The following is a 14,808-nucleotide window of genomic DNA, read 5'->3' as shown; positions in this document are numbered from 1 at the left end:
GCCCCCCCCCCCCCCCCCCGAAAAAAAAATCCTGGGTGCGTGCTTGGTCTACATAGAGTAGTTTTTCTTATCTAATTGGCTGACACGAGGCGAGAAGCAAGCTTGAGTGGAGAGGGTTTGACGGGGCCGAGCCAGCACAGTGAAAGCAGATAACCGGATGAGGAGGGTGGTGCCGGCATCTGCAATTGGTCCGTCTTCCCTTGCTTAGCTTGTGGTGGCTGTTCGAAAATTGTAGTGGCGTGCAACGGAAGGTTAAAAATGCCGCTAAAATGGATCTTCAGCAGAGAAGATTTGGCAGAGTAATGCTGTATATGTGCTGAAAGGGCTCGATAATGTTACATTGTCACGCAAAAATGATTATTACACACAGGTAAATCCATGTTCCCTGGCAGCTCCAGCTTGCCCGTGCCAAAACGATCTGTGGGCAGTCATCTTCTATTCCTTTTGGAACAGGGCACTGCCTGGCTAATTCAGAAAAAAATTCAGTTTTGTTCGGCATATGCGCCTTTAATGTGTACACGTCACTTTGACGTAGTGAGTTTTCGCGGTTTTATGACGTCGTGTGACAGACAGTCGAAGTGAGCGCAGCCCAAGAACGTTTGGCCAATAACAGAGGGCTAATGGCGAAAAAGGCATTGAACCAGCAATAATTACGTTTCTTTCGTTTAGTATAATCACACATAATCAGTGTGCACATATCATATCAAATGGGGCGTTTTCACTGTTTTCCTGATGTCACGTGACAGACAGGCTAAGTGGCAGTGGTCAGAAATTTTTTTTACCAATCGTGGAGGGCTGATTGCAGAATTGGAATAGAAAAGTTTGCAATAGCTTTGCGTTATAGCGCCCCAGCGCTGTAAAGCTGAGCTGCCATGTTTTCTCATTTTACTGTTGTGTGTTCCACTCATAGAAGGGACAGTTGCACTTTATTAAGGTTAGAATTAAAATTTTTTATTGGATGTTGACTTCTGTATGCACTACATGAACTTCAATCGCATCGCATAAATTAATTTATAGTTCCTTTGCTGCTAACGCTTCTGTCCAGGTGCCTGCCTTGGCCTGTAAGGCCATGGAAATTATTCAGTGTGAAAACTATACAAGGGACAAAGAAGGGGATGGACACGGCACTTCTCTCTGTCATGCTTTTGTTCCTTTCTCCCTCTCTTTTGTTTGTCCTTCTGGTTTTCACACTGACTCACTTACCTGAATTGCCATCTAGCCCATTTCCATACCCTGTTGCAAGCGTAGGCTAATCCAAGTTGATGCCAATCAGCAAACATTACAAGGAAAGGATTAGGTTGTATAACAAACAAAAGCTGATGTATGCCCAAGTAGTGTGAGCTGTCGTAGTGGTGGTGTCATTTCAAGAAGTAACTTGTTGCCCAGGTGGCGCGTTACTTAGGCAAGGTTCCCAACACTCCCCTGCATCCAGAACTGAGGATGCAGAAACTGCGCCAGCTGTGGGACCGATGCCTTGATGAGCAAGGAAGTGCTGAAGCAGCCAGGGATTTCATCAATGCCTCCGTGGCATTCCTGCAGGATGCAAGACATGCCGCCCATGAGGCACGTTCTCCACTTTGCATGCACAAGTAATCTTTGCAGTACATTGTGTAAATGCATATAGACACCCCGCATTTGTTCTTCAGAAGGAGTCCCTGCAGTCAACATACTTGTAACATTCATTAGTATGAAATTTAAGTGTATACGCATTATTGTAACTTTCCTGTTGTTAAACCATTATTTATAGGAATGCTAAAGAAAAACAATAGGCTAAGCTGTGTTGGCTGATTTCACTTTGAAAACATGTCATATAGATGAACTTTGTGGAAAGTTGTGGTTTAGTGGGCCATAAAATAATGTGAAAGTGAAAAGTGGTGACACCACCTCAAACTTCCTGCACTAGCTCCCTATGACATATAGATTGAGGCCATGCTTGACCTAGACTAGTTAGCTGTTCAGCAATTGAAGTTAATTACATTGCATTAGAATATATGTGAAATGTTATCCTGTTAGCCTTTAGGCCTGTTTCTGCACAAGGAGCAATTAAATGCAGGAAAACATACAAAAATATATTTGACATACAGTTTGAGAATAAAATTCAAGTGAAGAAATTTAGGTTTCATTTTCTCTGCTATGTGTTTTCTATTTTTTGTGCTAAGGCATTGCTTCTGCCTTTCTTTAAAAAAAAAGTTGACAGCCACTTTAGCATAGGCTAAAGAGGAAGACGAAAGCCTGTGCACTCATGAGACATTAACTAAATTACTTGACATTCTTATTCGAATGCATTGTTACTTTTCCTCGGCAAAGGTTGTGGGTTCGAGTGCCTTAATTAGTGGTGCCTTATTTAACTTTGTCCTAATTAACACCAAAAGTCGTGAGTCTGAGTATCCTATTTAACTATATATTAATTAATTGTACCTTAATTAACTTCACCTTAACACCAAAGGTCGTGGGTTTGACTCCCACCAAAGGTTGAGGGCTCGATTGTCTTAATGAACTCTTATCTTAAATAACTGTGCCTTATTTAACCTCTCCCTAATTACCACCAAAGGTCATGGGTTCGACTCCCACCGATTGTCGTGGGTTCAACCATTAATGGTGACACCATCAATTTTGATGCCATTGAATGTTGGTACCATAGCGCTGGACAGTCAATTTTTCAATAATGCCGACACCGGATTTTTCGACCCATGAATCACTTAAGACTTTTGCCTTTAAAAAATGCAGAGGAATTCAAAAGAGTATAAGTGAGCAGTCTAGGCTGATTCATTGTTACCTTGTGTGTACCATCGGCATAAATTAAAATGCAAGCAAGTCAAAAGCAACTAATATACCTTGTGTTTCCAAGTTTACCTACATTTGTAACTGTGACTTGATTCAGACTCTGAAATGTACATGGTGCACTATACCGTGCTTAGACCAAGTGGAAAATATGGCTTATGCAATAGCTGTGATGTTCTGTCTTCGTAATTTTTATGCCATACATGTAGGTCATCTTAAATAGGAATAAACTAAATTCACTTTATTGCCAGAGTGACAAAAGAGAGAGATTTGTGAGAGAAAAGCTGAGCGGTCACCCTGAACTACTATATTCTAGCCTGCTGCTAGCATTGGGGAAGGGCAAACATAGTTCAGGGAAAATGTGGTAGGGATCATGGAAGTTATACTTGCTCGACACCAACATGCTAAAGCTTGAGGCAGCAGATTGCTGAACAGAGCAGCTTGTATATTGCTCTTCATTGCTTCCTTTTTATTCAGAACAAAATTGTGCTGCATGTATTGTACAAAACAGATTACCAATGACAGTAGATGAACCTGGGAAAACTTCATCGAAATAAAAGGTGGTTGTTTTCTTTTTTTAATTACTACTGAAAAAATGCCAAATTTCCAATGTTATGTGTTTCTAGAATTTTGCCACTGAAATTTGAAACAGCACTACAAAAGTGAAAGCTATGCATTTGGCAATGTATTTAGAAGGCAGCAATATATGCATCGAAAGAATCCCAAATGAACGTTTTGGATTTAGGGTACTCAAAAATTGACAAAAAAGGGGGCCGTTTTTGGGCTTTTCATTCAAACAACAAATTTGTTATTTTTTGTTCGTGTTGTCACTTTGTGCTATAAATTTGATTTATTTCGGTTTACAGTGTTCTCTACATACAGTATAAAACTTACGAAGTTGTTGAAAATTCTTTTTTTCTTTTTCACATTCTTTAAGAGTTGTGATGTTATGCGGTTGGTATAAGCCATGTTTTCCACCTTGTCTCAGTTAAGATTTATTTTTCTTGCTTAAGCAAAGGGGTTTGCTGGAAAAACAAGCCCTGTTCCAATATATGGAGCGATTCTGGTACGTCATATAAAAATTTTGGGACAGCTAAATAGTTGAAACACCTCTGTGACTGTCTATCTGAACATGCACAAAGAAGATAATTGTCAATGTTTGGTGTTCTGAGCTGTACTATGGAATTGTCTAGGGGGCTGTAACGGATGATTCTAGATTAATTTTGCCACCTGGCACCTTTAACCTTTGCCAAACTATCAGTACAAAGATATTTTTTCACTCTGCTTCCATGGGAGTGCAACTGCTATAGCCATAATTACCTGTTTTATGTGCTAAAGAAAAGTCTGTCTTTATGCTCTAGGTCTGGGCTACATTTGACATCCCTCGTATGTATGCCGGCTTAGCAATGGCTATACTTGGATCACTGCTGCTCCTAAGCTGGTGCTGTTATCAACTTAGAGAAGCAAGTGCCTCTGATGTACTGAAGAGCCCTACAAGTGTTTGTGCTGTTTGTTGGCTCTTGATGCCCTTCTCCAACAGCTTTGCTGTAGCTGAACACAAGGTTAGTGATTTTGTCAATTTCATATATGCAGGCGATGCTATTTTAGTACTTCAGGGGCAGTATTGCCATTAGTAAAGTTGCATGACACGTAACAGAGCAATCTCAGGAAATCAGGATTGAGAGACCACTGGTCTTAGAATTTGTGAAAAAAATTGAACTTGTATGTATGTGGCACCCTTAGATGTCAGAAGAGGAAAGCTAATGGGCCACATACCAAAGTGTTATGAAAGAAGGTGTGAAAAATGTTCTACTTTCCACTCAGCATCTTAGCTACCATTCCTGTAGTTGTGGGAATGTACTGAAGTTATTGTATTGGGGCTTTGAAAAGTTCCACTTTTTTTTTTTGTCACTATCATGCTGATTTAGCTGCCACACATCCTTTTTCTTCAATGGGATTCTTCAGCAAGGGAAAGAAAACATTTTTAATTCTACAATGAGGGCAACACAGAATAAAATAAAAATTAACATTGACGATGCAGCTGTTTGACTGCATATTGCAGAGCATGCACTATACTTGTTGCAGGTGGTTCTATACCTCTTTCAAACATTGCTTGTGGCATCCATCTTCTGCAAGGGCCCTGTCACATTGAGCACTAGTCGGAGCCGTGCTTTGACTTTGTGCCTAGTGGGCACACTAACAGCTACAAGGTATGCATTGGACACTGTAGTTCAGCTGCAGTGTTTGATAAAACATCTTCACAGCAGCATGAATGTACTGTTTCTTGACTCCCTTGAAGGGCTTATCAAAACTCAGAATGGAAAAAAGAAAGAAAAACAAAGAAAAAGAAGTTAAGAAACTGCCACTTTTATTGAATGCCTGAATAGAGTTTAGATTCCAAATAAAATGACATATAAGTACAATCAAAACTCATTATAATGAAGTTACATCTGGCATGAAAATACCTTCATTACATTTATATTCATTATAAGCATGTGGTTATTAGTCATGTACATCAATATAAAGCATTTTAGGTTTACTTTGTTATATCCGATAATTTTTTATATCCGTGATCAAGATATAATGGTTCCACTGTACTAAATTCACAATTTTATTGTAGCGATACAGAAAGTGAGTGAAAACAAGGTTCCATGTATCATGTGCCACAGGCGTTTTGTAGCCAGATACCAAGAACTAGTCGACCACATACCAAAAACTGGCAGGGGAGAAACTGTGCCGTTCCCCGAAATTATGCTCCATAGGCAAAGGGCCAACAGGTGCTGATCAATCTGGCAACCTCTGTGCTCATGGGCACATTCATGCAAAAATGTACGAGTGATGCATTGCAGCTAACCCTAAAGTTCCTGGTGGCAATGACCACGCTGCATTCTGAAGATGTTCTCCGCTGTGTCAAATTCCATGGAAGCTGCCCAACAACCATTGGTCAAGTAGACAAGAGGCAGCAATTGTTATCTACCCCAGAGCTTAACTGGCTTCAACATCCCTGCCTCGCATTGTCATCCTACAATGTCCTTGACTTTTTCTCTTTCTGTCGTTTCAATTGGAACATTGTGCACTGAAGCATATGTGGGTACTTAAAAAAGCATCAGGGCCCTCCTCAGGTAACAATTTAAGTGGTGGCCTATAGAGCTTATTGTTTGACATAATAGTTCTGCAGAAACCCGTAAGGTGGAGAGAACTAATTAATAAAGGAAAAATGAGACATCCATCCCAATCGCAATTGCTTGCAATTGCTTTGTAGCAATTGCTACAAAGGAAAACTATATTGGTTCCTCAAAATAAAAACCTTGCAGTTGAAGAAAAATTCGTCCTGGTCCGGGACTTGAACATAGGACCACCGCCTTTCCGGGGCAGCCGCTCTACCATCTGAGCTAACCAGGCGGCTAGCAGATGGCAGGGCGAAGTCAAACTTATCAACAACTTGAAGCAAAGACAAGAGTTTGACATAATAGTTCTGCAGAAACCTGCAAGGTGGAGAGAAGCACTTAATAAAGGGAAAATTAGACATCCAGCCAATAGTAGCAATTGCTACAAAGGAAACCCATACAGATTCCTTGCAAAAAAAAGCCTCGCAGTTGAAGAAAAATTCATCCTGGTCGGGGACTCAAACCTGGAACCATCGCCTTTCTGGGGCAGCCATTTCCTTTGTAGCAATTGCTCTGATTGGGTGGATGTCTCATTTTCTCTTTATTAATTACTTCTCTCCACCTTGAGGGTTTCTGAAGAAATATTATGTCAAACTCTTGTCTTTGCTTCGAGTTGTTGATAAGTTTGACTTCGCCCTGCCATCTGCTAGCCGCCTGGTTAGCTCAGATTGTGGAGTGGCTGTCCTGGAAAGGTGGTAGTCCCGAGTTAGTGTCTAGGACCAGGACAAATTTTTCTTCAACTGTGAGGTTTTTCTTTCGAGAAACCTGTATGGGTTTCCTTTGTAGCAGTTGCAACGATTGGGTGGATGTCTCATTTTCCCTTTATTAAGAACTTATTGTCTATGAGCCCACATGTGTAATTGTTTTTCTTGTCAGTTCATAGCTTGGCAGTTCTGAGAATTATATCTTTTGTAGCTCTCATTCCTGGGCACAGCCACAACAGATGGTGAATGTGTGCTGTTGTTCTCTGAAAAAAATTCTTTGTACAAGTAATGCCTATCCTCAGTACTGACAAAGTTAAAGGAAAGCTGAAGCAAATTCAGAAAGTTACAAGTAATGCTTCTTTTGGTTTGTGTAAAGCGAAAATAATGGTGTGGAAATAGCTTCAGTTTTTTTGTTTCACATTGTGCAGGTTGTTCCGTTACAATTCTCTACAGTTATTGACAATGAGGGATTTGGGATAAAATGAGGCCAAATGGGCTGCATCCTCCTTCGATCCAGCACCAATGTTACCATGCACCTCTCCTAGAATGAAATAGAAGCCGCAGTTTTCTTACATTGAGAGGAAATGGCATTGTTCCTCAAGCTGACTGGCACAAAAAAATCCCCCCCCCCCCGCCTTTTTCTTTAACTGTGCCACCAATGTAAAGTTAGCTTCATGTTATGAGTTTCACATTTCATGGCTTCAAAGATTATTTTTCATGGTTCACAATGCTTTTTTTGACTAGCAGGCTTGCCTTCCTCATGCTTTGAAAGCATTGGCAGGACTAGACTTTAGATTATGCTTTTTGGCCTGTTGTCAAAAACCTAAATAGCTCCTTTTTTTTTCTGAAATCAAGGTTGTCTGTTTGAATCCTCATAACTCACATGGCATAAATGCTAATATCTTCCATCTTTTCCAATCTCGCTAGACTATCTTTCTCACCTGTTGCTTTCATAGCCACTGTCCTAGTTTTGGGCTGTGTTAATGGGGATGCATTGTATACCGTAAAAAGAGCACTTAAGAAATTATTGAATCACCTGGTGATCATCTGTAGGGTTGTGGTTTGTTAATATCCTTTTTTTGAAATGTAATGGGTCAAACTATGCATAATATGGAAAATCATAATTATCAACCACACCAGCTCCTCCATCAATCCATGTTTGCACCCCGCCAAAAGCACTAAGGTTTTGTATTTCTACCTCTGTCATTTCTTGGGCTATGAAAACAAAAACATTGTAGACTGCAGTAAGAGACGGGAAGATAATGAGAAAGAGTGTGCTTTTTACCACTGCTGATGACAGCCAGTACTCAAATGACGAGGCTTTTGAAAAATCTCGTGTACTACCATTCTGTAAGTTAGTCTGGCTTATTTGACAAGCACCATTTGGTTAAAAGAAATAATCACTTAGCTGTATATGTATGTTCAAATTCTCCCACTATTAGGGTTTCCACATTGCCACTTGTAGCTAAAAGCACATTGTCTAATTCAGCACTGAGGGTACGAAAAAAATCAATGCAGTGTGCCATTGTACTGTGTTGTATGCTTTCTTAGGATATGACAGAGTAGCAGTAGCTGCTTTTATTTTTCTGTTATTGCTTCAGAGGAAATGCACCCATCTTTCACGCTCTTTGGCCACTATTAGCCCCTTGCGCCATAAAATCTCACATCATCATATTATCATAATAATCATCATCATCCATATTTTGGCAGAACAAATGGTGCCACACATTCTTTAGCTTTGCATATTATTTTAATCATCAGGAGAGGAGCCTTTCATCAAAGCAGGTAGGCAGTGATCCTTAGGAGTACAACTAACCCTAACAACCTCAGAATCCAGTAAAGGCACTACAATTACTGTCTTCATTTTTCTGCTGAAGGTACTCAAGTTTCTTATAAAGCAGCATGAACAGAGCTTTCAACTCTTGTTGAATGGACCTCTGTGTGCAGGCTATCAGCGCTGTTCTGGCGCTGTCGGGAAGAGCACCTAGGTCAGCCATGTGAAGAGAGCCTTCTACAGAAGAACCCCTCGGAGCCTCAGTCATGGGGCCTTGAGCGAGTGCTGGCAGCAAGTGGCGGCACCATACTGCTGACTTGGTGTTCATGGCCACCACGAGCTTCTGCTGGCCTCGCTGGTGCTTTGGCAAGGGTGGGCCTGATGGCTGCTACTGGTGCCTTACTGGCACACTGGTTTGTCCAGCTCAAGCCACCTGCCACCATCCAGAATGTGCTTGGCTCTCACCAGGTACACTTCACTCTTCAACCAGGGCCATGGGGAGGACAGCACAATTGGACAAACTCGACATTGTCACCAGCACATGCGGGCATCCTAATAATGCTACATGTAGAGAGGTGCAGAGAGGAGGCATAGAGGGGTAGCACCGATTAGAATCCTCCAGTGACATTAAAGGAACACTAAAGGCAAATATTAGGCCAAGCCAATGTGATAGATTAATGCTCACGAACGTCTATGGCATCAACATTATCGCAAACAGAGCTTTAGTAATAGAGAAATTGAGGTAAATGCAGGACACACTTTGTGACTCGTACGGACCTTCAAGTACTGGCCTGATGACATAGGCACTCTTCATTATAATTCTGTCACTAATACTCAACCTCTCGTAATAAAAAGATCCAGTGGATTGCATTATAAGTCAGAAGAAAACGCTACTTGTTCAGTTCTATTCGATGTTTAGAAAAAGGAACTCATTGACGTTATCTTAAGCAATGATGTGAGTGGCCTAAGGGTTTCATTTTTGCTTGACTCTGTGCTGCCCGCGCTTTCACATTTCAGTAGTTTTGTTATCACATAGTGCTGCACTGGCTTTGCTGGCTCACGGAACTCGCACAAACTGCAAGTAGCAGAGAATTGCATATCCATGGGATGACACACAATGTCTGAACGGTCCACATCGCTTGACCGAAAGCAGCTGCAGCGCCGAATTTCACTTGGCTTAGTTTCTCCATGGCCGTGCATTTGTGTTTTGCACAAAAAAAACAAATGTAGCGTCGTCTGTCGGGCACTGTTTTACTCACCGATGGCAGTAAAGGGTGGTGATGGTGTATGGAATGTCACCACTCCCTTGTTCGGGGACGGTCGATTTGAATTGCGCTAAATGTACGCAGACCCTTCAGGTGCGATTTCCTCCTAAACTAAGTCTTTTATTGGCATGAAACAAGTGCTGCGAGATTTCTAGAACGGTATTTTAACAGTCCACGTTGACTTACTATCTCTTTAAGCCCTTTTAAGCGTGGTAGTAAAGGCATTGCTGTTATTACAAGATAATAGGTTCCATCACCTTCAGGTGACACCAGCATGTAGTTGGTTCTGATGCTTGTTTGTGATCCTTGGTTGTGATATCTGGTAACATCATAGGAGGAAATTTATCTCTCCTCCTGTATTCTCTTGTTCCATGGTCAGTGTTTCCATATCTATAAGCTACTTTTGTTTGTAGCAATACATAAATGCTTAGAAAGGTGGGGCTGCTCATGACCGATACTTATTATGAATGGCACAGCGTGCCATGTCATGTTAGCATGCAGAATTGTGTGCAGCACATTGTTTCGCAATGTAGACATGTAGCACATGCATGTAGTACTATAGATAAGGTACCGTGTTTTTGGTGTTTGCTTTTGGTAAAATTCAACTAACGTTCTTTGGTGTTTGTTTTCTGACAAAAATTTAGTTTTTGAGTTCACATTTTTCTGACTTTCGAATTATTTGAAATTTGGTGTTTAATTTTGTTGCATTATTGCATTGGATGTCATATAGGAGAATAGTGCCCATACAGAAGAGCACCAGGAATACCAAAACCACTTTTAACAATGAAAAATTGTTAGAATATGAGCCAAGCCAAAGCACATTCATTTAAGTGCACTGCCATGTCTTACAGCAGGCATTACATCTTGTTCTAATAAACGCATGCATATTTGACAAAGTTGGCATCACTGATCCGAGTGGGCTTGTTTTGATTGGTCAGCTGTAGCATAGAAAATGGCTTCTTGATGTTTGCACTCTGTAGTAGTGGAATGAGTAAAAGCATGAACGTGCAGCTAGAGAGAACCTGCTATTGTAGAGCAGTGGACACCCATGCTCTATCACTGACATGGAAGAAATAGAGAGTGAAGGAATAGAGAAAAATGAAAGAACATTTTTATGAACTTTCATTTTGCAAATTGAAGTTAATAAAAAGAGATGCAATGAAAATTGGGCAAAAGTGAGTAAAAAAGAAAGGAAAGGTAAGGAACATAACTATGTATACTAAAAGAAGTACAAGAGGAACAAGTAATATAAATGAGTAAATAAGCAATCGGTAAATAAATGGACGCACACAGTGTGCATGTAAATGGACAGACAGATGGAGTTACATGTACCATATCTGCATGATTCCACCATGACCCCGATTGTAACATGCAGTAATATTACTGCCTAAATACATAAAAAAAAAGATTATGCAGAACCCACGCACTGTGGGAATCGATGTAAGAGAAGCTTTCTGTGCTGGTTGCTTTGATTGACGATAATTAGCGGTGATGTCGACAGTGAACACTTAATTTCTTCAACGTTCAGTCTAACGCGAGAACAGTGAGTTGATGTTAAACATTACCTTGCATGCACCACTGCTGTTTGTCTGCGCAGTACACAGAACACACAGGGAGAGGTGTTTGCTTGAGGCGTCGTTCTGCACCATATTTCATAACCTCCGAGAGGGCTGAGCATTGTCATTGCCTCACATGGCACATCGCATCATGGCAGAAGTGTTAAACTTGAATTGGTTTATGGGGCTGTACGTGCCAAAACCACAATCGGATTATGAGGCACACCGTAGTAGCATACTCTGGATTAATTTTGACCCCGTGATGTACTTTAACGTGTCCAAAAATCTAAGTGCACGTGCATTTTCTATTTCGCCCTCGTCGAAATGCAGCTGCTGCAGTCGGGATCAAATCCGCTACCTCGAGCAATGCCATAGCCGCAAAGCTACCGCGGTGTGCACAGAAGTATTGATTTCACATTCGCCCGCTTCCGTAGTGTCACCTGGACCCTGCGGTGCGCTTTAATTAATGCTGCTCTGCTTCAGCACCCCCTGCATAATTTGTCTGCTTGACATATTTGCTTGGTGTTTGTTTTTCAGAAATAGCAGAAATGTACTGTCTTGTATACCTTAAGCATAAGTATCCAGTTTCCCCGCAACTGCTGTCGCGTCTCTAGTAGTAGGGTTTCCTTGCCTTCTCACATCACCTCCCTCCCCCCCCCACCCTTTGTGTGGGAACTTTCTCTTCTCCTGCTTCCTTTCTACAGTTCTATTTACGTCTCTTCTGGACTCACACTTTAGTAGAACGGGAAGCGCTGCAGTTTCTGCAGTGCTTTTGAGAGGTGTCACGGATAGTTACAGCTCTCAAGAGGCTAATGTGGCAACGCCCAGGGAGCTCCAGAAGGCATTGTGCACATTCAGTGCGGTGGGGCGCAAATGACTTTGTAGCGTCTCCTGTCCTCTCTGCCTCACTCCTGTCATGTATACACACGCTCTGAACGAACCACCAATGCAGTGTGCCAGACAGAAGTAGTCACAGCAGCAGCAGCAGTGGGAAAGTCGAAGGAAGAGGCAAAGAAAGCTTCGCTTTAATAACTTGGGGCTGATTCTAGCGGTTGCAACAGGTAACGAAACCTCACTCGATGCATACAATGTTGAAACAATTTTATGGAACATGCAAAGCCACACAGACACTTGCACAGCTGAATCTTAGCGGCTAGTCACTATTCGAGTCCGACAACACCTCCTTTTCGCGGTCTACCAACCACAGAAAGTCATCTTCAATTCCATCTAGTTCTCTCAGGGGCATCTGCGTCAGCAGGTGCTTAGTATGTTGTGACACCACGTACCCAAGTACAAGAGTGTTGGACCCTCCCTTGTGTGGCCATGTGTGGCTTAGCCATGTCTGGGGAAAGGGGGATCCTGGGGGTTGAGTCAATGCTGGATGTTCGGACCTTTAAAGGGTCCCTCACCAGGCCTCATAGCAAATTTTGGTTATAGGCTGGAAGTTGTTATGTGTCCTCTAGAGAGCGTTCTGCCGCAATAATTTTCCAGATCGGCTAATTAATAGCCAAGATAGAAATATCTCAGTGCCCCGAACCCATGATTTCAAGAGGCGAGCTCCACTGGCAAGCAAGACACTCTCTTCACTCGCTTTGTTTAGCCTCCGCAAGCGAAATTGCTTCCCTGCGTTCTCCCAGGGAACGGCGGCCCGTTTGGATTATCGTTGCCTGCTAAAAGTGTGCAGTATGCTATCAATTGCACTATGCAACACACACTGTAAAACAAATAGGTGAAGATGCTGAAGGTTTGGCGGCAATAGCTGTGAATGTGGCATGGGACGGGCCGGGTGGAGATTCTCTGGTACCGAAACAGGAAACTGCGCGCCGTCGTTCTCGTGTGAGAAGACCGGATATATACTGTTCTTGAGCGCACACACCTCCTGCCTTTTCTTGTTCAGATAGGAGCTAGCAGCCGGAGAACCTACACAATCGCAGTCTGCAGCAGGGAACGGCGGCGCGTTTCGGTTATCGCTTATTAAAAGCTTGTGCTATGCTTCCAACGGCACCACGCGCTGTGAAACAGATAGGCAAAGATGCTTATCACAATAGGATTGACGGTGATAGCTGGGAATGTCACGTGTGACGACCCCGGAGAAGATTTGCTGGTACCGAAATGAGAAACTGAGTTTCCACGTGAGAAAGGCGGGCGAGTGTTGCGGTGAAGCTGACGCGTTGGGCAGCTATATACTGTTCTCGATCACATGTGCCTCGCACATTTTTTTGTTTACATGAGATCTAGCGGCCGGAAAACATATCATACGATGGCAGCTTTGTGACGTACTGAATGCCGATGCCGAAAAATAGTGTTTTCCGGGAACATATGAACTGGTGAAAAATGAGTGTAACTCTATTAGGTCATTTTTTGTGTTCTTGATTGTGAACATTGGCGCAGGGCAAATGTAAGTAACGGGAACATATCAATAAGGTTCTGCTGTATTTATGTGGCAAATGATTTTCCCCTACTCCTTGGTCGCTCCCAGAAAAGGGGGCACACCAATGAAATGTTTAACTTCTTCGTGGAATTAAAAGAAACATTCCCCAAGTACCACGTAATACGTAGTCAACATGAAACCAAGCCAGTCTGTGCGATATCCCCATTTGTTGTTGCAAAATGTCTGACTGAGGCAATCGGTTCAGGTTATAAAGTGACCAAGTGTGTGACACACTTCACTACAACAAACTCTCAAATCTCGTTGTGTTTAGTGACATTCCTGTCTCAGTGGGCCCCCACAGGTCAATGAACACAGTGCACAGTGTCATCTCTGATGATGACCTCCTTGAACTAAGTGAAAGTGAACTGTTGATGTATGGAAAGACCAGAACGTGGTAAAGGTGCAAAGAACTAAGGTGCGATGAAAAAGAAATTGCAACCAAGCATGTTATCATTACATTTGGAACAAGCAACCTCCCTGATTCAATTGAGACCGTATACTTCTTCGTGTACAACCGTACATTCCCAATCCGCGCCCATGCTTCAAGTGTCAGCGATTTGGGCATGGGCCTCAGAGATGCCAAGGACGCAATATACTTGTACGAAATGCTCATCTAACGACCATTCCTCAGCCATCTGCACTTCCGCAACCCACTGTGCTAACTGTGGCGGAGACCACCCCACCTATTTGCGATCTTGCCCATCATGGAAGAAAGAAAAAGAAATAATTGACCTCAAGGTAAAGCTAAACATTTCCTTTCCAGAAGCGCACAAGCGTTTTTCTGTCCATAACCAGTCCAATCCGTCCTACACTGATGTGACACACCGGAGTGCAGCGCCACATTTTTCAGCGGCCGCCTGAGTCACATGGAGTGTGACAGCGGTTCCGCCACCCTGGCAGGATCAGCCAGTGCTGTTCTGCCTCCAGCCACGAAGCCAGCAGACCTCCAGGCCTGCTGGTTCCAGGGCCTCTGCTTGCATAGACAGGCCCGAAAAATCCCCGAGTGTGCCCGCTGAGCAGGCGTCATCCATCGCCTCTGAAGAGGCGATGGATGCAAGCAGCACTACTCTAGCGTGTCAGATGCTGAAGGAATGGCGTAGCTCCATGGAGCGCCCCAGAAAGAAAGAAAA

At 42.6% G+C, this 14,808-nt stretch overlaps 1 protein-coding gene across 1 annotated transcript in view; it reads left to right on the top strand.

Moving 5' to 3' along the window:
• PIG-O (phosphatidylinositol glycan anchor biosynthesis class O) overlaps positions 1-14,808 on the top strand; it is a 50,161-nt gene that overhangs the window by 14,972 nt on the left and 20,381 nt on the right. The window contains exons 5-8 of the mRNA XM_050191014.3: positions 1,387-1,563; positions 4,143-4,343; positions 4,867-4,991; positions 8,600-8,894. Of these exons, the coding sequence (XP_050046971.2) occupies positions 1,387-1,563; positions 4,143-4,343; positions 4,867-4,991; positions 8,600-8,894 (798 nt within the window). The remainder of the gene's footprint in view (positions 1-1,386; positions 1,564-4,142; positions 4,344-4,866; positions 4,992-8,599; positions 8,895-14,808) is intronic.

Source organism: Dermacentor andersoni, chromosome 1, assembly GCF_023375885.2.
Source record: "Dermacentor andersoni chromosome 1, qqDerAnde1_hic_scaffold, whole genome shotgun sequence".
Lineage (NCBI taxonomy): Eukaryota > Metazoa > Arthropoda > Arachnida > Ixodida > Ixodidae > Dermacentor > Dermacentor andersoni.
Note: the sequence above shows the minus strand (reverse complement) of the source record. Positions and strands in the feature narration are given on the sequence as shown.